General features: G+C 63.8%; 1 protein-coding gene across 3 annotated transcripts in view; it reads right to left on the reverse strand.

Moving 5' to 3' along the window:
• Window positions 1-7143: 7143 nt before the first annotated feature.
• The window catches only part of GNG7 (G protein subunit gamma 7), a 116515-nt gene continuing 99852 nt past the window's right edge, over window positions 7144-23806 (reverse strand). For all 3 annotated transcript variants that reach the window (XM_059388578.1, XM_059388579.1, XM_059388580.1), the window contains 2 exons: window positions 12694-12810; window positions 7144-10112 (listed from right to left, as the gene is read on the reverse strand). In XM_059388578.1, the coding sequence (XP_059244561.1) occupies window positions 9987-10112; window positions 12694-12774 (207 nt within the window). In that variant the 5' untranslated portion in view covers window positions 12775-12810 and the 3' untranslated portion in view covers window positions 7144-9986. The remainder of the gene's footprint in view (window positions 10113-12693; window positions 12811-23806) is intronic.

The following is a 23806-nucleotide window of genomic DNA, read 5'->3' on the forward strand; positions in this document are numbered from 1 at the left end:
CCCCCCCCCCCCCCCCCCCCCCGTGGCGCCTTCTGCGCAGCCTCGCAGGAGAGAAGCGTCGAGGAACACGAGGCCGGGAGGGGGGTCCCTCGCCCGCCGGGACCCCTCGCAGGACCCGCCCGACCCGGCCCGGCAGGGGGTGCAGGTAGCCGCGCCTCTTCTGAGAAAGGGCCCTTCCTCCCGGGGCCTCGGCCGCGCCGGCCTAGGGGATGGCAGCTCCGCTCGCTAGCGGGCTCCTGAGGCCTGGCCGGTGCCCGGGACAGCGCCCCCTCACCCCGGACACGGGGATCCCAGGGTCAGCGCCCCCTCCCCCCGGACACGGGGACCCCCCGCCCCCCGTCCGCGCCCCCTCACCCATGGGACACGGGGTCCTCCCAGGGACATCATCACCCAGACACCCCCCCGGACACCACGCCCTCCCCCACGCCTCCCCTGCGCCTCACCTCAGACACAGACCCTCCAGGGACAGTGCCCCTGGACATGGTCCCCCCACCCTGCAACATGGAGCCCCCAGGGACATTGTCACCCAGACACTGTCCCCCAGATACTGCCCCCCTCCTTGGGACACAGGGTCACCTGGGGACACTGCCCCCCAGAAACCACCCCTCCAAGACACCATGCCCCCCACCCTGAGACAAGGCTTCTGGGACACAGCACCCCATAGGGTCGTCCAGGACACCCTATACCACACCCACATACCTGCTCCTCTTCCCCTGATATCACCCCCCGGGGTTACAGGTCCCCCTCACGACACTGCCCCCCAGACACTGGCCCTCCTGGGACACTGTCCCCATCCCCCAACACCATCCCCCAGGGACATGGTCCCCTGGACACCAGCTCACACATGCACTGGACCCCAGTTCCCACCGCTCTCTAGGGTCCGTGGTGGAGGTGCGCCCCTCAGGGTCCACAGCCCCACCCTGCGAGGACCCCCCTCGGGGAGCCCATTCGCTCGACCTCTGCAGCCGCGACGGTCGGTGTCGTCTTTCTCCCGCGCTGCAGCTCACTTTTGGGGCCGCTGCCCGCCGAGAGAAGGCCCAGGCCAGGACCCTGAGCAGCGTCTGCCTGCAGCAGGAAATGCGCGCAGGCGTCGGAAGAGACGGCGGTCGCTCGTGCCGCGCAGGGCACGGCAGCATCCGGAGGCCGGCAGCCGGCGTCCCTCGCTGACTGTCCTTGACGCCCGCCGTGTAGCCGCACAAGGACCTCGGGGCCCCCGACTGTGCTCGCGTTACCGAGGAGGACCCGAGCTGTGGCGCCGCGTGCTGCCGGCCGGCTCTCTCCGCCAGGCTGCCGGTCCTGCCTTGCCCGCCCCACCCGGGTGCCTGTCGCCGGGATGCTTTGGGATCCCCTCCGGAAACAGTCAAGGGGACACCGTGGGTGTCACAGCCCGGGGCCGGGGTCCACCGCGGCCCTCCTGCCCCGGGGGTATGTTCTGAAAACCGCCTCAGAGAACCCACGGAGAGCGGCTTCCCGGTGTGCGGGCCGGAAAGACCAGACGCGCAGGGTGTTTCCTCTCCCTCCGTTCCAGGGCGGCCAGGACCTGGCTGGAGGACAGTCGGGCTGGCGGGGATGGGGGGGCGCCCCAGGGGGGCAGGTGTTGCTGGTGGAGCAGTTCCATGACCCGAGGGTTGGGTTTGGCTTCAGTGCACCCCGAAGCCATGTTCCCTCTTCCAGCAGGTGGGCGACCGTGAGCTCCGACCCCGTGCTCCTGCCCAGATGGTCTCGGTCTGAGCGCCCCTCCCTTGCGGACGCACCTCCAGCTGGCCCGGACGGCGAGGCCACGAGTGTTTGCAAACTCAGGACCTCCCCAGAGTCTCCTGAGGCTTCGGGACCGGGTTGCAGACAAGCTGACCCAGGGGGCAGGAGACACAGGGCTTTTCCTGGGTGTCCCCTAGAGTAGGAACCCACCTTCTGCCCGGGCTGGGAGACTCTAGAGGGGGGCGTGTGCCCACTTCCTGCCCCAGGATCCGCACGCGGCTTCATCCAGGACTACCTGCTCTGCTCACAGAAGAGCGCAGGGCGGACACAGGGATGAGAGCCCCTGCGGGAACCGGGGGCACAGGAGCGATGGGGGTGCTGGTGGGGACTGAGACCCCGACACCTGCTGGCTAGCCCGGGCTCCTCCTCGCCCGCCTGTCCCGCTCCGGGGCGCAGACAGACTGTGTTCTGACCAGAGGAAAAATGTTCTTCTCAACCGTGGGCTTGGAGTGCTTCCCAGAGGGAGGCATCCTGGCCAGAAAGGGCCACATTTTTCGGGCAGGCCCGCCGGCGAGGTCTCGCGCGTCACTCTTTCCACCGGGGGCTTCGAGCTGGCTCTGCGCAGCCACCACACATGTGCAGCCGGGAGCGCTGGGGCCGCCGTGGCCACCCGGGGGGAGCCCCACCCGGAGCCCTCGGAGCCCTCCCGCAGGGTTTCCCCCAACTCTGGATCTCCGGGGGTGGCGGAGACTGCCTCCTCGGTGCCCCCTGATTGGAACCTCATGGGGGTGGGAGGGCGGGCAGGCTGGCGGGTCAGGCTTTGTGGCCCAGGTCCAGGTCGGGTTAGCGTTGTCACTCACCCCTAATTTGGGACGGACAGAAACGTTTGGGGACAAGATGCGTGCAGCGGGCGGGCTGCGCGCGGCTCTCGTCCTCCTGTCCTTTGCATCAGGGGGTTTCCGGAGGTTTCTCTGTTGGTGGCAAAGGTGTACGTGGGGAAGAACGTTAGAGTTCGAGGAAAGAGGGGCGAGGCTGGTGGGCATGGAGGAGGGACGAGCTGGCTCCCCGGGGATGCTGGCAGGGGTCACCAGGCTGCCAGCGCCGCCAGGGGTCACAGCTGCCCTGCCCAAGGTCACGGCAATCCGCAGGCCGCCTGGGGCAACAGCAGGTCCTAATGGACGTGGACCCAACGAGAGACCGTTGGGACAGGCTGGTTGGGCTGCAGAGCCCCGCTGGGGCAGTGCGAGGCCCCTCCCGGCCCTCCGTGACGCTCTGATCCCAGGAGTCCTCTCTGGGAAAGCTCCCGAACACGACTCAGTCCGCTTCCCAGAGACCCCAGCCCGGGGTCCGGCAGGGGCGACCGTGCCTGTGCGCTTGTGTCCCTCGCTGCCTTTTACAGAGCAAGGAACTGGAAGTCACGGAAATGAAAGAACGTTCCAGAACCGCTGCAGGGCCCTCACGGCTCTGGCAGTTCTTGGTTCCGGTACTTGGACGCAGCGTCACTGCTGCGAAGGCTTCTGTCTTCGAGGTGCGTTGAGCCTTCGGCGATGACGAAGGACCTCCCAGAAGGTCTCATGTGGTGCTTCTGGCCTCGCTTTCAACCCTGAAACCCAGCGCCAGTGGTTAGAGGGACTTGCTCAAGGTCACAGGGAAGCAGGGCTGTCTCCACTTGTTGGGATTTTTAAAAAATATATATTTAGAAGAAGAAGTGGGGGGGACCCGGCTGGCCCAGTTGGAGAACGTGTGCATCTCAGGGGCGTTGAGTTCGAGCCCCATGCTGGGCACAGAGATGACTTAAAATCAATAAAAAAAAAATTTAAAAGAAGAGGAGGAAATACCGGAACAGGATAAAGCAATCGTCGAAGAAAACATTCGGTCGCTATTTGCAAAGCGACGGCAGTCTTTCAACCCTGTCCGTCTGTGCCTCCCCTTCCTCCTGCTCTTGGGGCGACCATCAAAGCCCAGAAGAGGCTCTGAGGTCATTTTCGGAGATGCACACAGACATCGCTAAGACGTGATCCCGAGTTCAAGATTAGCCTCTTAATTTCATAAATAAAATGTCCGTTGGCTTTGAGCGGGGTACAGGATTTCTTTCTCCCTGGAGCCGAGGTTTTGTGAAGTAGAATCGGGAGCATCGTGTCTTTTGTGCATTTCTCGAGAAGCTGGTTGGGGATGCGAGGAGGGTTGGAGACCCTGGCCAGGCGCTCTCCGGAGCTCCGGGACTGGGAGCGGGGCTGGCCGTGCCCGGGGGTCCTGCGCGTCCCTGGGGCCCGAGCTCGGGAGCGCTGGCGCGTGGTCCAACACTCTCCTAGCACCATCTTGAAATTCTTCATTTTGAACCAAATCATTCAGCTGGCCCCACTGAGAGGCTTCGTGACTCCGAATCTGCCGTCTTTCCCGTCATGGGCTGGACGTGGTACCGGTGCTCGTGGAGCGACCACGCCGAGTATCGTTGTGAACTGGCTGCCTCTGTGGTCGGCGCTGGGTTTCTGGCTCTGACTGTGTCCAGCTCCAGCCTCTCGCCGGTCTCCCTGGGCTTAGGGACTCCAACCTCCCTCCTTTCTGCTGCGCAGACCCGGTCACTGGATGTAGGGCCCAGGGCCCAATGCAGCCCTGGCTCCTCTGCAAATGGCCTATCTCCAAAAAAGGGCATGTTTGAAGGCGGGGGGTTCGGGGGGGCAGGGCTTGAATATAGAGTTTGTGGGGGGACACAGTTCCGCCCACCATGGTAGCCTAGCCGGAGCCCCTCTCCAAAGCCTTTCCTGACCCGCTGTCCCCCCCAACCCCCGCTGGAGCCCCGTCCCCTCCTTTGTGCTGTGATAACGCGTGGGTCCACTGGCCTCACTCTGGACCCCGGGACTGTAGTGAGTGAATCAGTGACATGAGCTTGCTGGGAACACACGGAGATGTTTCCGCAGCCCCGCACAATCATCTAGAAGAATCTGCCGCACTGGGGTGACCAGTGTCCCTTCCCCAAATTCCTGCCCACCTGGAACCCTGCCGTTTGACTGTCCTTGGAGATGGGGTCTTTGCTGATGATGTTCGTCAGGATGCGGTCCTGCTGGAGTGGGGGGGCCTGCACCCAGGGGCTGGGGTCCCTCCAGGAAGAGGGACACCGGGAGACACACAGGGGGACTGGTGGCCACAAGGTGGAGATAGGAGGTGATGCTCCCAGCCTAGAGACCCCAAGGACCACCAAGAGCCCCCGGAGCTGCAGGAGGTGGGGAGGGTCCTCCCCGGAGCCTCCCGAGGTCGAGAGTGTAAATCCTGTGGTTCGAGCCACCCGGGGTCTGGTCCTTCGCCACAGCGGCCCCCCGAAGCCCTGGCACCCACTCTCTCTGGGCAGGAGGGGCCCCCGGATGGGAGTGTGCAGGCCCGAGGCTCAGAAACAGGCAGGTTTTGGGGTGCCTGTGCGGGTCACCCGTGGCTTCCTCCTGAACTGCCTCACTCTCCTCCCCCAAACAAAGGGGTGTTTGCGAGCCCGACGGCGGGAAATAAGCCCAGTGAAGACCAGAAGCCCGTGGCAGGGGCCTCCGCTCCCGGTGGGGGCTCAGTGTGGCCTCCGGCCCTCTTTCTACCTTTTCGGAGGCTCAGTGCACCGTGTCCGTGTCCTGCGGGGTCGCGTCCCTGCCCTAAGGTCGCCTGTGGTCACTCCCTCATGCTTCCGCCCTTCCCCGGCCCCCCGATCCGTTCGCGGTCTCGTGGTGGTGCCTCTTCCAGAAGCTCCCAGGGCTGGGGTCCCCGCGCGCGGCCCTCTCACCCTGGCCTCTGCTGCGTGACTCCTGCTCCTCATGGCTTCGGGGACGCCGTTGGGGGGGCCTGTGAGGCCGCCACGCCCCGGGGAGCCCAGGCCCCCCCCCCCCATCTGCAGGTGTTTGACTCCGTGTCCCTGCAGGACTCCTGACCCCCCGGGGGCTGACAGCCTGGGCTCTGGGGAGGGGGGTGTGCGCGTCCTCGGGTCCTGCTCCTGAGCCGGCGGCCGGTGCCCTGGCCTCCCAGGACGCCCTCATGTGCCCCAGGGGCCCCAGGCAGGCTGTCGGGCCACTGGCCTGGGGGCAGCAGGTCCCTAACCTGCCGAGTGGATTCGGGGCACGAACAGCTCCCGCGTGTTCTGCAGCCGCCGTGGAATGCCCGGGAGGCTTCGGGTTTGGGGTGTTATGACAGAGGCAGCGCTGAACACCCCCGGGGCCTTCTGTGGACGCGTGCCGCATCCCTCTCAGGTGCGGGCCCGGAGCAGAGCCGCCAGGCCTCGTCCCAGGCTGGCCCTCGCCTGTCGCCGCCAGCAGCCGCTCTGAGGCCAGGCCGCCCTCACACCGGCCCCGTCCTGCAGCCACCCCACCCCCCCGGTCTCCAGACCTCTCCATCCCCCCACACAGAGACTCCGTCCCCATGAAGCAGGGGCTCCCCCTGCCCCACCCCTGCCCCGGCTCCCACCCCCTCCTCTGGGACGGGACTCCTCTGGGCCCTCCTGGGAGTGGGGACCTGCGGGACGGTCCTTCTGGGTCTGGCCGCTCTCGCTGGGGCTGGATCGTGTTCCCATGTGGGGACGGGCCGCGCCGTGTGTGCCCTTCATCGGCTAGTGGCCCCTTCCCCGTGCTGTGAGCGGCTGCTGTGGGCGCCACACGTGGGGATGGTGCATCGGGGGCAAGTCTTGTGTTTGGGTTTTTGAACTCATTTTGATCTTATGCTCTCGGACGCAAAGAGGATAATTTTTATGAAGCTGGATCTGTAAATGTTTTACACAAAGTTCTCTGCCGGGAGGTCAGCATCTTTCGTGGACAGATTTGTTACTAAACTTGAACTCTCTCCACAGTCCGGTGTGAGTCGGGACCACCACCCACTCGCCTTCTCCCCTGGGGTCTCTGGGGGCCGAGCGTGGCCGCTGGGTGGACTGGACGGTGGGGGCACCGGGCCTGGGGCACTCCGAGCTCTCAGGAGAGCGAGGCACTTTTCCGACAAGGGCGGCCCATGCTAGACGGAGGCCACCCCGAGCCGGGGGCACAGGGCTCAGGCATGCTGAACCTCACGCAGGGCAGCCTGAAGTTTTCGTTTCAAATTTATTTGAGAGAGAGAGAAGAAGAGAGAGAACGAGCAGGAAGCAGGAGCAGAGAGAGAGGGGGAAGCAGGCTCCCCGCCGAGCAGAGAGCCCGATGTGCGGCTCGATCCCAGGACCCCGAGAGCATGACCTGAGCCGGAGGCAGACACTTCACTGACGGAGCCCCCAGGAGCCCCTCTCTGAGGTTTTCTCGCTGCAAACTGGAAGGCCCATGGAGGCTGAGAGCCACCTTGTGGGGCTGCCTGAAGCCACGTTCCATCCACGCACCCCCTCCTAGCAGCAAGGGGTGCACGCGTGGGGGGCAGCCCGTCAACCATGCCCGGCCCGCCCTCCCGCCCGACCCCAGCCACCACAGGCGGCGGCACGGAGAGAGGACCAGGGAGCCTTGGTGCCAGGGATCAGTCAGTCTGTATTAACGATTCCACACAACATTAAAACACAGCAAGAAAGTGGGTGTGGTGCACCAGGAATTTTTTTCCCTTTTTAAAAAAAAAAAAAATCAGAAATAAAAGCCACTGATCATCCCAAAGGAGATGGGGTAGAACCTGCTAGAGCCACGGACGGCTTCTGCAAACCAGAACCGGTCTTTGCAACGTTTGGCAATGGTTTCCACGGACCGAGAAGGAAGCGGGCCAGGGCCCGACATATGGCTGCTTCTCCGGGGACTCCGTGGCAGGCTGGCTTTTTGTAGGTGTTCTTGGAGGACCAGCGCGACCTTTGGTGGCCTCACCTTGGCCGGGAAACTGCCCCTGGTCCCTCGCCCTCGGGGCAGGCTGACGGCCTCTCCCGGGCCCCCGCGCTCAGTGGGGCCGTGCAGAGCCGGGGGAGCTGCCAGGAGGCCCAGCGCTCGGACACGGACACCGGAGTCGCAGGCAGGACGCACCTTGTGCCGCCCGCGGTCCACGTCCCCAGGCCAGGGGTCACGCCCCCAGTCACTTAAATCTTGGCCTGGGGGTCACCTGTGGGGAAGGGTGCACATTCTAGCTCCTTCCTGGTGTGGGGGAGGGGAGGGGAGGCGCCCCACCTGCCAGCCCCCTGGGGACCCTCAGACTCGGTGTGTTGGGGACGGTGCCCTTCACTCTCCCCTATGACGCGGGTCTCGCCCAGGCCCGTGGCGCCAGCTCCGCCGGCTCCGGCTGACGCCGTGCACACGATGTGTTCCTGCGGGACGCGCCCAGGGAAGGCTTGGGCACTCGAGGTCTACACTAGGGACACGGAGACGTCCTCTAGAAGGAGAACAGGAGCTGGAAGGACCCCCACGGTAGGGACGGCCGCCTCCCGGGGCTGAGGTCCGGGCGGCCCCTGGGGGAGGCAGCTGGGCGGGTGTGGTGGCCGGGGCTGGGGGCGCGCCCGTCCTCACCGTCTCTGGGGCTGGTTTACCCCCACCCCTCAGCCCCGGGGGGCTCTGACTTGAGTTGGGGTTCACTCCAGGGCTGGGGGTGCCGCTGGCTGTGGGGCTCCCTGACTCTGTTCAACCGCACCTGGGCCGCGGGCTGGGGACTCGCGGTGAGGCTGAGCAGGACAAGGCCAGTAGGGAGGGGTGGACTGAGACCAGGGCCTCCCGTCCTCGCCAGGGACCCGCGGCCCGAGGACCAGCCCGGAGTGCTGGGAACGCAGGGGAAGGACGGGCTCCAGGGATTAAGGCTTTCACAGAAGGGGCCCGGACAGGCTTTGCTCGGCCAACCGCCTCCCCGGTCTGGTGTCTCGGGGCGGATCCCTGGGGCCTTGGCCTCTCCGCCGCGGACAGCTTCTGCTCTGTCTCCTTGCTCAGCTGGGGATGGTAGGCGGCTGGCTTCCGCCCAGCGAAAGGTGGCCAGGGCATCAGGCCCTCGCAGCATCCCCGTCCAACGGCGGGTTTGGAGACACTGGGCTCCCCAAAACCCCTGGTGCTCCCGGACCGGCCGGAGAGAGCTGGGAGCCGGGGAGCAAGGCTGGACCCTACAGCCTGTGCCCCGGGGAGCCAGCCCACATGGGGACACATCCCGCCCATCCCCAAACCTTAGCGCTGCTGGGGTCTGGGCCTTGGCACTTGCAGGGCTGGGGGTGTGGGGAGCAGGAGCCTTGAGGTCGGCACGAGGCCCTGGCCCCAGCCTGTAAGGGGAGGACCCTCCTGGGGGGGGTGCGCAGGGGTACAAGGGTGGGGCAGGTGGGGGACAGGTGTGCCCGGGCCCTCCCTCCGCCTCCTGCTCCTGGAACCGTCCAGGTCGTCACAGGGGCCAAGCGACTGAAGAAAAGTCGAGGAAGGGCAGGTGAGCGGGTTAGGCATCTTACCCCCGGGGCCCACGGCTGCTTCCGGGACCGGACGCCTTCTGACCTGCGAGGCAGGGCCTCCCCAGGCCGCCCTCCCGTCTGCAAAGTGGTCACGGCCACAGGCAAAAGCGGAAAGCACAACAGAACACAACACGGCTGCCTGGAAGGGCCGAGCACGGACGGTTCACGCTGCCCACCTCGCCGCGGGCGCTCAAAACGGGCTGCGACACAGGTGGCCGCTCCCGGGAGCCGGGCAGGGGCCTGGAGACCCGCCTCCCTGAGGGCTGGGGTCCCCGCGAAGGGCTGGGGGCCACGGCGGGGCTGTCGGGGGCCACGTGCCACACCGATGCCACGCCGGTGCCACGGTGCAGGGGGACATGAGGCCACGCGGGGCGCGCTGCACGGACAGAGCCCCCCTCCCGGCCCCTACCATCTGGGGGCGCCTTCCCCGTGATGCGGAGCTGCGGGCTCTGGGCTCAGCGGAGAGGAGACGCGGTTCCCGAGCCGTGCGCGGGGCCCTCCGTGCACCCCTGACCTGGGGCGGCTCGGGGAGAAGCAGCGTGAACGCAGCAGCGTCGCCGGGTGCCCGTGTTTCCACAAACGGACAATGGTGCGAGGGTCACCATGTGCCGGGTGTCCGGGGCCACCGCCAGGTCCCCCGTCTCCTTCCCCCACCCGTCCCGGCCACTACCCCGATGGCGGCCCAGAGCCTCCGGACGCCATCAACGTGTCACTCGGGCATTTCTGCGGCTCCCCACGGGCCGCGTCTCCCCGGCGTCTCCCCACGGGGCCCGGACAGGACAGCGCTGCTGAGCTTGAAGCTCCAGCTAGATCCAGAGGACGCATTTTGCCGCGTCCATGGTGGCGGCTGCTCGCCTCTCTTGGGGACTGAGCGTTTTGGGACTGGAGATGGCTCGCTTGCCGGCGCAGGGATGGACGCCCGAGCCGAGGGAGCCGGAGGGAGGGGCGCCCGGAGATGCGGCTACAGGATAATACAGGGCTTCTTGTCCTTAAAGGGGTTCTCGGAGGCAGGGACTCCCACCAGCAGGGGGTCGCTCCGGGCGTGCTGCTCGCAGTAGCTCATGAGCTCCGACGAGGCTTTGGACACCTGCACGTGGGCACAAGGACCAGAGAGGACAGGTCAGACGGGCTGCCCCACGCACGTACACCGCAGCTGAGGCGGGAACAGCCCAGCGTCCACCCAGTGGGACAGATACACCCGGCCTGTCCACCCACACACGGGAGCACCCCCGGCCCCAGCAGGAGCGAGGCCCCCATGTGTTGCCCCAAGGACGGATGACGCGCAGGCCAGACACAGGAGGCCACACGGCGTGTGAGTCCAGTGTCTGACACATCCCGACCAGGCTCCTCTCCGGACGGGACGGGGGCTCATGGGGGCTGGGGAGGGGACTGTTGATGGGGACGGGCTCCTTTTGGGGAGATGGAATGTTCTGGAACAGGGTGAGGCAGGCAGTGGTTGCACAGACGAGTGTGTTATCACCGCGGCCAAGAGAGAGACGGAGCCCTCTCTAGGACTCAGACCAAGACTCCATTCCCACCCAAGACAGGAGGGCACAGGAGAAGTCATCCCAGCATCGGAGGGACCCCAACACCAATTCCTGGGCCTTCCTTTGCTGGGCCCTGAGCTGGCTGGGGGCAGTGACCTGGGCGAGGGAGCTGACACCTGGGGCACTTGCCTCAGGGTCCCCAGAAGAGGAGGGGGCAGGTGCAGAGAGGGCCACTCAGGCCCTGGGAAAGCTGATGGGGGATAGGGGTGCTTCGTCACAGCAGCGGGCACAGCCCAGCCCTGCACCCCACCTTCTAGGGTGCGCATCTGGGGCTGTGGTGGGCACCGTCCCACTCCACTCTCACTAGCACTGCTGGGGGCTGGGCACCGGGGTTCAGGGTTCCGGGGCTCCTGGGTCTCCTCCCTGTGGTGGGAACGGTCAGGGGAGCCTGCTTCCCCACGTGCCAGGAGCGGGGGCGACCGGGGAGAACCGGCGGGAGTGAGGACTCTCCTCGGGCTCTGTGGTCTGGGGCCCTGCACCCCTGAAAGCCAGGGCTGCCCAACCTCGTCCCCAGGGCTGCCCCGTCTGCAGGCTGGTCTCGAGGTTCATCCTGGGGACACTCCTACCCACAGAACCTGACAATTGCCACTGTCCCGAGCCCGCAGGCACTCCCAGGGCCGCCGCCGCGGATGAGCTTGGTTTCTAGAGCTGTATTTGGAAAGCAACCCTCCAAAACGACAAAAATAGCCTCCGGACCCTGGAAATAACCGATGCGGTGGCTCAGGCGTGTGGCCCCCCGCTCACGCCCCCGCGTCAACAGGAAAGCTCTGCCCAGAGGGCCGGGCCCCCCATGCCCGCCTCGCTGCCCCTTGCCAGGCCCTGGCCCTGCCGGCTTTTCAGATGCGCCCATATTTGTGGTTCTGGTCGCCGGTTTGGGGATGGAAAGCCTTAGGCGGGGCCGCAGTGGGAGGGTGGGGCCCGTCCTCTCCCTCCTCCGCCTTCAAGGGTGGCAGGACTCCTCCAGCACATCAAACGGGCCGGAATGAATCGTGCTCTCCGCCAGCAAACCGCGGCAGCCGCGGCTTTCAAGCCTTTCTCTTTCTTCAGCCAGAAGGAATGCTTTGAATGCTCAGGGCTCTGGAACGTTCAGACCCTCCTGGGAGCTGCCTCCCCAACCCGGGGGGCTGCGGGAGCCCCCCACCCCACCCGCGGGGCTGACAGGCAGGTGTCAGTCAGTCTGGGGCTGGGCCGCCGCTGCTGAACTTCCGCGGCAGCAGGACGTTCACTCAGTAGAGTGGCAGGTGCGCAGAGAATCCGTCTGAACAGCCCCGCGCCGCCGATGTCCGGTTTCACGTGTCCACTTGGCCAGGTCAGAGGGCCCGAGTGGAGATGTCACTGGGAAGGTCATTCTTATAGGAGATTAACATGTAAATGGGTTGACACAGAGTAGGGAGACGAGCCCCTCAACGTGGGTGGGCCACTTGCCATCAGTTGAAGGCCTCCAGAGGTGACAAAGTCTGCCTCCAGGTGGCCCTGGGGACTTCAGCGGCTGTGTCAACCCTGGCCTGGATCTCCGGTCTGCCCTGCAGATTTTGGACTTGCCGGTCCCCCTGGTCTGTGAGCCAGTTCCTTAAAAAACCCCTGGCTCTCTCGACACCTGTCCTCCTGGCCTGTGCCCTCGGGTGTGATGAAAAGGCACCGTCTTTCTCCCGGGAGAGGCCGCACCTGGGCCGCCGGCCCTTTTTGGAAAGACTGAGTCTGCAGAGCTGGGGCCCGACTAGAACGAGCTCTGGTGTGGGTCTCTAGTCCCTGAAGGGTTAAGTGTCTGTGAGCAGGAACGGCTTGTCCTTTTTCTTTTTTTAGCATAAAAAGCAAACACACTTATTTCAAAAAATCCAAACAACGCAGAAGTGAAGAAGCAGCCGGCACGGAGCCCGGGGTCTTCCCTTCTCTGGGCCGCGGCTCTTGAGGGAAGGACCCCCGGGGCTGGGGGTGGGCTCAGCCTTGCCTTGGGCTCCCCCCGCACAGGCTTTGTATCAGCTGGGTCTTTCCACTGAGGAAACGGAGGCTCAGAGAGGTTGTGGGGGGGCCCGAGGCCGCCCAGCTCGGGGAAAGGCAGTGCCCGCTCTGGGGCAGGGCCCCCAGGGGTCTCCCCGCCCTCCACCCGGCCGCCCAGCTCACCTTGATGCGCTCGATGCCGGCTTCGATGCGCAGCTGCTCCACCAGCTTCCGGGCCTGGGCTACGTTGTTAGTGGCTGACATCGTGGGCCATCAGCGCCGGCCCTGCTGTCCAGAGAGCTGCCGGGGGGAGCAGACGGATGTCAGCTAGCTCGTGAAGCCCCGGCCCCGTGGCCAGAGGATGCTCCCCCCAACCCAGAAGCCTCCACCTGAGCCCCCGTGCCCATGTCCCCGGGGTGGGGCGGTGGGAGGCCCAGCCGAGGCGTCTCCGTGGCCCCCCTGTGCTAGTGGGGTAAGTGCTCCCCAGATGGGACCACTAAGCCTTTCAGGGCCGTCGACCAAACCCCAGCACTGACACGGGGGTGACTCAGAATGAGGGACTCATGGGGCACGTTCTGTGTTCCCTGCCCTGCTCCGTGCCCCGCAGCACCACTGGCACTGGGCAGGGTCGCGGTCTGGGGGCGTCCCAGGCACATCTTCGGCCCCCACCCTTCGATGCCATGACGTCCCAGTTGTGACAGCCACCTATGTGTCCGGACACGGCCCCGGGGGGCTCAGAGTCATCTGGGAGACACCCCGGCTCTGGACCACAGCAGGTCCCCCGGGAGGCCCCGTGTGCTGTGGGTCCCGGGTCCGGCTCCCCATCCTTCATCCCGAGGCTCGTTTGCCCGGAGGATGGCCCGCCCTGTCAGAACCCTGCTGAGTGCGGCTGGGCGCAGGGGGAGGCTCGTGGCTCCTGTCTTCGAGGGTCCCTGCCTCCGACTTCCCTCGCCAGGCCCGGCCGTGACCGGGGCCCCCACAGGAGGCCGCCGGGGCGGGAGCACGGGCTCCTGCTTCCCGCACGGGAGAGGCTTCTGGGGGCGGGAGGGGGGATCCATGTCACCCGTCGACAAGGGAGCCCACTTGGTTTGGCGGGGTTTCCCCGAGCTCTCTGTTGTCCCGGAGAGGCCAGGACAAACGCCACAGACTAGGGAGCTGAGCCCAGCAGGAATCCATTCTCCCACATTCTGCAGCTCAGAGGGCTGAGGTCCAGGCGGGGGCAGGGCTGGGCGCCCCCCGCGAGGGTCTGGGGAGGCTCTTCCTCGAGCGGCTGGTGCGGCCACACCGCTCGACCTCTGCCTAGTCGACCTCTGCCTCACGTGACCTTCTCACCGGGACACCCTCAGCCGTGACCTGCTCTTCCTAACTACCTGCATCTGTAAAGACCCATTCTGAGGTTCTGGTGGACGTGAGTTTGGGGGGACACTATTCACCCCGCGACGCCTTCCTTGAGGGTGGCTCACAGCCTCCACTCACAGCGGGTAAGCGACTGCGGAGAAACCCTCTTCTCGACCCCGAGCAGCCCTTCTGTGAATTCTCCGAGGGCTGCTGCTCAGCAATGGGGGTGCCTGCGGCTTCGATGACCAGGAGGCACCCAGCGGTGCTAGCTCCCCCACAGCTTCAGGAAGCGGCTGTCACGTCTCAGGGGCTCGGGGCCCCCCTGCTCGCCCAGCGAGAAGACCAACCTTTTGCTGCACCAATGATTCTGGCTTTGCTCATGTTTGAGGGTGACCGAGTTTCCTTCCCAAGTATTTCTATGGATCTATGTTTTCATGACTTTAAAATCTGGAGGTGCCCGTTGACTCCCACGCAGCGGCAGGGAATGACAGATTCCTGTGCCCGGTTCCCCAAGGACGACGTCTCACAAAACCACAAGGCACAGGGACGCGGGCACAGAGGACACGGGCGTCCCTCCGTGCCCCGTCCCCCGCACCCCCCCGGCCCTGGCGACCACCCATGTGGTTTCCTTCTCCAAACGTCCGTCATTTCAGGAACGGTGCGTAAGTGGAACCGTATGACCATAACCTTCCCGGACTGGCTTTCCCCGACGGGATCACCGTGGGGCACCCAGGAGAGGCACCCAGACCACCGTGCGCGTGGCTAGCTCCCTGCAGAGCGGCGGTCCCCCGGGGCGGACGCAGGTCACCTGCGGAAGGTCAAGGTCCCCCGCCCAGAGCCGCGGCAGCCCCGCGGTTCGCCGGCAGAAGGTCAGTCTGGCCCAGTTCCCGTTTTGGGCCCTCACGAGGCCGCTGCCCCAAATTGTGCGCAGACTTCTGCGCAAACCCAAGGGTTTGTCTCTGAGATCAACGCTGAGGGATGGGATTTCGGGTTCAATTTTCAGAGAAGACGCCAAGCTGTCTTCCAGAGTGGCCGGGCCACCCGCGTTCACACCAGCACCGGACGAGCGGCGCTCGCTAAGTTTCGTAATTCAGCTGTGCACCCTTTCCCCGTTGCTTGGCCGGCGAAGATGAGACGTTCCCCGCAGTCTTCCTCTGGGGGCTCTGGCAGAGCGGTTCCGACGGCTGAGCGCGTCCTCCAAGGACACCGGGCCGAGCGCGTCGGGAATCTCGGGATCCCACGACCAGGGGGGCTCCTGGTACCGGGGCGGGGCAGGACCCTGCTCAACCCCCACCGTGCCTGGGACACCCCGCCCCCCACCGCCCGGGCACGACCTGCTCAGGGTCTTCAGCGTCCAGGCTGAGGAGGCTCCCGGGGGACCCGCACGGGTGTCTGTGCAGACACAGGGCCCAAGGTCAGGAGTCGGGGGGGACACTGGGCCAGGAACGAGCAGCAGCCTGTGTCTGTCACGACGCAGCGGGCACGGTCTGCTCGGGGTTGCCGGAGCCAGGGGGCCGCACGCAAGTAAAGGCAGCTTTCAGCCTCCGTCCCTCTGTCCCTCCGCCTGTCCGTCCCTCTGTCCGTCCCCCTGTCCGTCCCCCTGTCCGTCCCTCTGTCCGTCCTTCTCCACCCTCCCCCCCTTCCAGTCTAATGATTTATTTAAGTTGTCCCTACACCCACTGTGGGGCTTGAACTCATGGCTCTGAGATCAAGAGTCCCACGCTCTTCGACTGAGCCGGCCACGTGACCCAGATTTCAGATTTTCAAAACATTTTCTATTTAGCAATAATAATAATAATAATAATAAAGGGCCACCGATACACACAATACCTTGGGGGGGGGTCTCCAGGCAGTTAGACTGAGTGAAAAAAGCCAATCCCAAAAGTCACGGGACGTGCGGTTCCATTTTCCGAACGGGTCTCAGATGACAGAACTGTCGAGACGGGGGGACAGTTTCACGGTCCGGGGCGGGTGGTGGGCCTGGGAAGGAGGGGCTCCTCGTGGCCCTGGAAATGTGGGCTCCTTGAAGGGGGCAGGAGGCTCACGGCCCGCACGTGTGACAACCTTGCACAGTTCCACACACACGTACACACGCGGGACCGCAGCAACAGAGTAAGGCAGTGGACGGTGTCGTGTGGACGTTCTGGTTGTGATACCGGCCTTACGTCCACAGGAGGCTACCGTTGCAGAAGCTGAGCGAGTGACACGTGGACCGTCTCTGCTTTGTTACAACTGCGTGTGAATCCAAAGTGACCTCCGCAGAAGTCTCAGGAGAAGGACCCCTCCACGCCGCCTGGCTCCCTGCCCCTTCTGGCAGACATCCAGCCCCCTTCTGGGCCAGAAAGGGCCTGAGTGTGTCTGTTCTGGGAGCACAGAGCCCACGTGTGGGTTTCCAGAAGGCTCTGATTCAGCAGAGAGCTTCAAAGCAGCCACAAAACATCCAGCTCAGGGAAAACGGCCCTTGGTTGGGCTTACAAATACCTAAATTACTCAGCGCTAAATATAGACGCGTTGGGCTAAGAAACGGGCTGGCCCCGTGGCGTGTTTTCCTTGGAAGGCCCGGGACGCCTGCTGGGCATCCACACTCAGAAGTGTCCACCGGGATCCCAGCACCCCCGCACCCCTGAGGCCACCCCCAGCCTGGGCTCCCTCTGAAGCACGGAGCCCCGCAGTGTGGCTGGCTTCCTGTTCCAGGCACGTCCCGAAAGGCTCCCTCTGGGATGGCAGGGGATGTGCACGCCCACGAGTGTGTGCATGCATGTGCGTGTGCAGTGGGTGTGCGTGTATGTGAGCGTGCACACACGTGTCCAGGTACAGACGTGTGTGCATGTGCACCGCACCCGTGCATGTGTGCCCGAGTGTGCGGAGACACGGGGACCAGACGCTGGTTGCGTCATCGCCGTGCACGCGGCAGACTCAGCCTTGTCCTGGCGGGGGTCATAGCCCGTCACTGACTCACGGCCCAGCCGTAGCCCCGACACAACAGGCGGAGGCGCTGAGTCAGCCCCGGCACATTCCTCGCTCGGTGCTAGTCCACAAGCAGCACATGACGGCGCCCAACCTGGCCGGACCTGCTCGGGCCCTGGGGGACAGGAGGGAGTGGGCGCGGGGACAGGAGGGTGCCCGGCGCGGGGACAGGAGGGCGTGGGCTGGGCTGTCTGTCCTGGCCCTGACTCCCTGTCCTGCCCCTGCAAGGTGCCCAGGGCACAGCTCGGGGGACGCCCCACCCCTGCTGGGAAGCCATGCCGAGCCTAGGGGCTCCTGCGTGAGAATCTCCCGTGGGCGTGTGTGACAGGAAGGACAGCAGAGGCCTCCCGCCCTGGAGTACGTTGGGAGGTTGTGGCATCACGATGGGGGGGGGCAGGCACCCCTGGAAGGAACAGATCTGCCCTTACACAGCAGGCTCCGGTGCACACAGGGTCAAACAAGTCATGGGGAGGGGCAGCGTGTCTTCCACGGTGGGCTGCGGACGCGGCCCCATGGGGACACAGAGCGGCGTCTGACGGGGCGTCCCTGACCCCACCCCTCCGTGCCAGGAGCACCCCCGGTCCCGACGGCCGCAGACACCCCCAGACGTCGTCCTGTGTCCCCAGGGAGCTGAGCCGGCCTGGCATGGGAGCCACTGACCGGCCTTGTCCTTCCTTGTCAGGAAGGACATACGCACAGATCCGTGAAGCTGTCCCGGGTGCTTAACCTCAGTCACGGACAAGTTAGGTTCTGGCACGGAAGCAACGGAAAGAACAGAGAAGGCCAGCAGCTCTGATCTTCTGGAAACGGGCAGAACTTCATGACAGTGCTAACTGGACTGGAAACCAAGGCCACCACCGACCCGGCCAAGGCCACGGCAATGAGGACGCTGACGGGCAGCCCCGTAAGGTGTTAATCACACGCGGGCCGGGCCCCCCGGAGGTGCAGCACAAGGACTCACGGAAGCAATTCAGGTAAGAAGTGATTTAACCGATAAAAACCGAAGGGGCACCTGGGTGGCTCAGTGGGTTAAGCCTCTGCCTTCGGCTCAGGTCATGGTCTCAGGGTCCTGGGATCAAGCCCCGCATCAGGTTCTCTGCTCGGCGGGGCGCCTGCTTCCCTCTCTCTGCCTCTCTGCCTGCTTGTGATCTCTGTCTGTCAAATAAATAAATAAAATCTTAAAAAAAAAGATATGCATGAGTAAAGGCAGACAGAGAACCTCAAAGTGACAAATTTAAGTAGGCTCTGTGCTCGACGCGGGACTCGAACTCATGACCCCGCGAGGGCGAGTCCCACGCTCCACCCTCCGAGCCCACCGGGTGCCCCCGAGGGACAATTTCGTCAGCAATTATTCTCACAACATCCTTCAGTGAAGGGTGTCTGTGCAGGGACAATCTGCATACAGGGAAATTTGTCCTTTTGGGCACACAGTCGACGAGGTTTCACACACATCCTGTCAGGCTGCCGACACCACCCTCCAGATCCAGACTCTGTCCCGTCCCCCTGGGACGCGCCCTGTGCTGCTACGTTTGCAGCCAGCTCCTGCGGCCTCGGTCCAGAAGTCTGCAAACACAGGCCCGTGAGCCGGTCTGGCCTTCCTCCCTCAGCAGATGGCCTGGTGGGTCGCCGTGTCGTGGGGCCCACGGGCCCGCGGCTCCTGTTCGGGGCTGTGTAGTCGCCCACAGCCCATCCGGGACACAGCGGGGCCTGTTGGTCCTTTTGCTAACCGGGCCACGTCAGGGCACGGGAGACCGTGAAGAATGCCGCGACGCGCTCGTGCCCAGGGTCCGTGGAGCCCGCGCTCCCGGTCCTCCTGGGGGACGCCCGGGCGTGGGACTTCCAGTTGCGCCGGCAGGTGTCAGTTTAACTTTACAAGTTAAATATTTTCCAAGCAGTTTCCAAAGTCACTACACTTTGAAATAATCCGACAGGGATTGCAAAAATAGTATAGCCCCGTGTGCCCCTCTCCCCCGACGGTGACGTGTCCTACGCGACCACGGGACATCACGAGGTCGAGACGCCAAGGCTGCCCGATGCCCGCTCAGGTGTCCCCAGCCCTCCCGCGGCTCCTTTCTCTGCAGAACGGATTTCTGCCCCGGCCCTTCCCTCCGGGAGGGTCTGGCCCCCATCCCTGACCCAGCGTCCAGCCCCTTCCTCCCGAGCTCCTGCAGGCTGGCCCCGCGCTGCTGTGAGCACCACGGGGCACACGAAGGTTGGAGTAAATGTTTGCTGAGTGGGTGGATGGGCAGATGCACGTGAAGAAGTGCGACCGGTCTGGGCTCCGGTCTGCAAAGCTGCTCGTGTTCATCACGTCGTAAACACGCCCGGCCAGCAGCGGGGGGTGGGGTGGGGGGGGCAGAGTCTCTTCCCGTTCCGTGCCGTGGACCCCGGGGCCAGACTGTTCTCTGAGATCATTCCCCTGCCCCACCCGCTCAGCGCCAAGAGCACCCCCCACCCCCACTGTGACGGCTGCAGATGTCCCCAGACACTGTCCCATGTCCCCTGGGGCTAGGATCTAAGTCCTTTATGCGAAGAAACTGTAGCTAAGAGAGGCTCATTAGGGCAAAACGTGAAGTTTCTTTGAGACTGAAAGGTAATAAATGAAAATAGAAGCTTGTTTCAAAAACGGTTTAATTTTCTTAGCGTCCGACGACCTCCTGTGACGGCAAGTGACCCGGGACGAGCTGCACCTTGAACTCACCAGCCACTTGCCAGGCAGTGAGGCCGCAGGTGCCGGGGAGGGGCAAAGCAGGAGCGGGGGCCCACGGGACGCGGCAGGCCTGCATTCCGCAGACCTCGAAGCTGTGTGGCTGTGGGGAAGCTACCGCCCCTCTCTGAGCTCCAGCAAACTCTGCAGTGCTCAGAGTGTCAGGCCCTCCCCGGCCAGGCCTGGCACACCTCCAGGTCCCCAAGTTCCAGTGCCAAGGAACAGAGGTGCCCAGAGGCTGGCAGCCATGGAGGAGACCCTCTGGGAGGCACCTGTGCCAACTGCTAACTGTAAACACAGCTGCTAGAGACGGAAGCGAAGCCAGGGTGTCCTGCACAGCCCGTGCCCAGCAGAGGTGGCAGGGCCGGTTTGCTGCAAACTATTGAGAAATCCCGCTCCCCACGGAACTGCTGTCCCGAGGTAGTCACGCCCCTCAGATGCCCGGGGGGCCCGGTAGGGCAGGTGGGAGCGTGATCGGAGGCACCGGGGCCTCTGGGGACCCCCAGCCGCAAAGCCCTCCTGCGGAGCCCCCAGAGCTGTCAGGTCTCAGGGAGAAATGGGACTGATTTCCCGGCACCTCGTTCCAAGGACAAAGGCAGCCGCCAGCTCCTGAAGGTGCAACAGGCGTGTCTTGAAGTGGGTTCACGGGCCAGCTCTGCCCTGACCTGGGTCTCAGCTTCCTCCACTGGAGAATAAGGCAGCTGCGAAAAGCTGAGAAGGGAATCCCTGTTTGTCACCCACTGGTTCTAAGACCCAGATGATCCGCACTCCTGGCTTCTGCCGACCAAGTCCCTTGGACTTTGAGTAAAGTCCTCTGTCTGCCGATCCTGGCTTACACCACAGCGGGACGCTAACGTGGACAGGCTCGCCTGCTGAGGGCAACCAGGAAGTTGGAGAGAACCCAGGCGCATGGGCTCGAGGGCGCTGGAGGGTTATTAGCAAAGAATTTATAGCTACGGTCTGGGGGAGGAGGGAAGCCCGGGAGTCTGGCTTTTGGGGTCACTTTCCCAGGATGGAAGGTTTGCTAAGAGGCCGAGTGGTGCTTCCATCAGCTTGCAAGGCAGGCGATGCAGAGACTGACCTCTGGGGCCCTCCGAAGGGCGAGTGCTGGGCGAACTCCCCCGGTACAGACTGGGAGAGCAGAGCAGTGCGGTCCAAGCAGGAGAAGAACTCGGACAGGGCGACGTGGGGCAACACGGCAGACGCCGCGTGGGGTCTTCTTGAACGCATGGCAGCATTTGACGAGACTGCGTTTTAGATGGAATTTAATTTTACTGTCACTTTTACCATGGGTGTCATTACCTTAGCTTTTCCCCAAACAATCATGCAAAATGATGGGGTCCCCGTGATTATCACACACACAGAGGGATATGGGTACACCCTTAAAGCAACCGCAGCAGAAAGACACATAAACTCAGACCTCGAACCGGACGGAGGTGATCCCAGGTTTCGGGCAGCCCTACACGCCGGGCATGAGTAAATGGACAGCTTCTCTGGTGGAAAACAACATCATCTTAGGATTCAAATGATCTCCACAGACAAGTCGGCAAGCGCAGTGTCTAGCTCACATCTAGTAATAACCAGGTGTACAAGGAGGTAAGAGCCCACAAACAAAACCCAAGAGGAATAACAGGCAAGACAAACAGCTCACAGGGGCTCCGGACCCTGGAGCTGGCAGATGCTTTCCAGTAATTGTGTGAATTACGTCCAAGGAGATGAACAGGCGAGATTGGAATTTCAGCAGCCCTGGACGCTACAGAAGAACCGGCGGACATAAGCGTGACGCCGACGTCTAAAGCCCAAGAACTCAGTGGAGAGAATGGCATCGTGAAAGCCGACGACGGAGAAAGTTGGTGAGCTGGAGGACAGTTCGGGGCAAACACCCAGGACGAAGCACAGAGACGCAGAGGGGAAAGAAAGACCGAAGAGAAGGGAAGGGCAGAAGGAGTAACAGGCGCACCCGGGGCCCGGGCAGGAGCAGGAGTCATCCCTGAAGCGCTAACAAGAGACCGTTTCTCCAAACTGAGGAGTCAACGAAATACGACTTTCAGCCACAGATTCAAGAGGTCCTAGAACCTCGGGCAGGATAAACGTGTTAGGCACTGACCGAGAAATAGCCAGGAAGCCGGCGAGAAGGTGCCCCCTGGTGAGTCGTCCGGGAGACACGAAAGGACACTGGAATGGGCGGCCGCTTCCCGAGCACTCTGGGGGCGAAAGCGGAAGACTGGCGACTGTGAATACCGGGACGGCGCGGAAATGCTGGAAGTTTCACCCGTTCCTGAAGGGCGTGTTCAACGGTACAGCCATTGGGGAATGGGTTGGCGGTTTCTTAACAGGTGAACGCCATGCCTCACCTGTGACCCAGCAATTCTGCTCTTAGGGACCTCCCCAAGACACACAGAAGCAGACGTCCAGCGAAGGACTCGTACGGGATGTTCACGTCTTGACTCACGACAGCAGAGCTGGAAGGAGCGCGGACGTCGCCGACAGGACCGTGAGGAAGCAACCGGCGCTAATTGGTGCGGTGAAACAGGATGGCAGGACAGAAACAGCCCACGGCGGACAGCGGCCGCGTGTGTGAGGCTCGGAAGTGCTCAGCCATCGGAAGCCAGACAGCGAAACGCTCTACATCCCGGGCGACGTGTTGCGTTCACAGGTGTACGTTCGTCCAAACTCGCCCCGCTGTGTACTGAAGGTCTGTTCCTCTCACTGACGGTGAATCGTGCCTTAATAAAACCGGTTAATCACAGAGCAAGCGGGAAAACACACACCGCCGGGCGGAAAAGGAACCAACAACCGGGCGGACCCCGGGAAGACCCCAGACCCGGTGAAGAGCGCGTTCAGGCCCTCAGGTGCAATCCAGACGCTTCCAGACCCCCAGAACAGACAGCCTCCCCGGCAGACCTGCCTCGCTCCGGGGGACGTCAGAGAAACAGGAGCCCTGACGGGAGGGAGAGATGAGTGAAAGGAGAGAAAATCCCAGGGCAGGACTCGACGCAGTAGCTCGCGGGTTCTCCTGGGAAACGCGACCGGGAGCGGAAGCCCCCGGAAAGGCCCCGGCGCCCCTCGCCCGCTGCCAGCTCCCTTCCCCTCCAGCCAGGTTTTCAGCCGCTGTTCTGTACCTCGACCTTGAACGTTTTAGGGTGCCCCCTTGTGTCCTGCTATTCTGTTCCAGGGGTCACTTCTCTAGTGTGGAAGCTACACACACGCACTTGCGTCTGGCCCAGGGCCAGAGCGAGAGACCCACTGAGTATTCTTCTTCCGCCATCTGACCCCTGACCCCACTCCCTGGGTGTGGGTGCTGTGTGCCCGGGGCGGGGGGGGGGGGTCAGTGCTCCTGCCTGTCCCGAGGGCTGCCAGCTCCTTGGGCATGGGGTCCATGTCTTCCTCCAAAACACCCTCTGCTGTGGCCCCTGAATCACCCATCCAGGAGAAAGGGAGCTGGCAGCTGCTGAGGGGCACCGGGGCGGCGCATGGGGTCCTGCTGGTGGCCGGGGGACACTCTGGCACGTGTGCAGGGTCACGGTGCTTTGTTTTTTTTTTTTTTTTAATATTTTATTTATTTATTTGACAGAGATCACAAGTAGGCAGAGAGGCAGGCGGAGGGAGAGGGGGAAGCAGGCTCCCCGCTGAGCAGAGAGCCGGATGTGGGGCTCGATCCCAGGACCCTGGGATCATGACCTGAGCCGAAGGCAGAGGCTTAACCCACTGAGCGCCCCAGGGTCACGTTTTTAAGCAAACATTTTTTACAATGACAAGAAGGAAAAGCCAAGACCTCATCTTGCTGCTGTGGAAACCCAAGCCCGTGCTGTGTTCCTAATCAGAACTAAAGCCAATCAACGGCTTGCCAGACCTCCAGCACGACTGGGAGATTCGTGTTTCTGGAGGCTCGAAGATGTTTGCACCTTAATAACCGCTCCGAGACCACGCGGCTGGTGGAGGTCAGACCAGGGTTCGGATGCAATCCCCAGACTAGGACTCACGGGGAGACGAGCCCCAGGGGCTGCCCGGCCACACCCCGCTGCACTGTTCTGTCCCCTGCCGTGCCTGCTCCCCCTGCCCCCAGAGCCACGCTCTGAGGTCCGGGCCAGAGGCCATGACTCCTCCATGGCCCCGTGTACTTGGCAGACTCCTTGGGGAGTAGGACCTACGGCACTCCCAGGTCTGAGGCTCTACAGGTCGAGGTGCTCGGCACCCACACTGGTCCAGGAGACTCCAGGCCACTTCGTCCGTTGTGGAAGGACAGGCCGCTGTCTGTGCTACAGAACACTGCAGATGTCGGGG

This window comes from Mustela nigripes, chromosome 2 (genome assembly GCF_022355385.1).
Source record: "Mustela nigripes isolate SB6536 chromosome 2, MUSNIG.SB6536, whole genome shotgun sequence".
Classification (NCBI taxonomy): Eukaryota; Metazoa; Chordata; class Mammalia; order Carnivora; family Mustelidae; genus Mustela; species Mustela nigripes.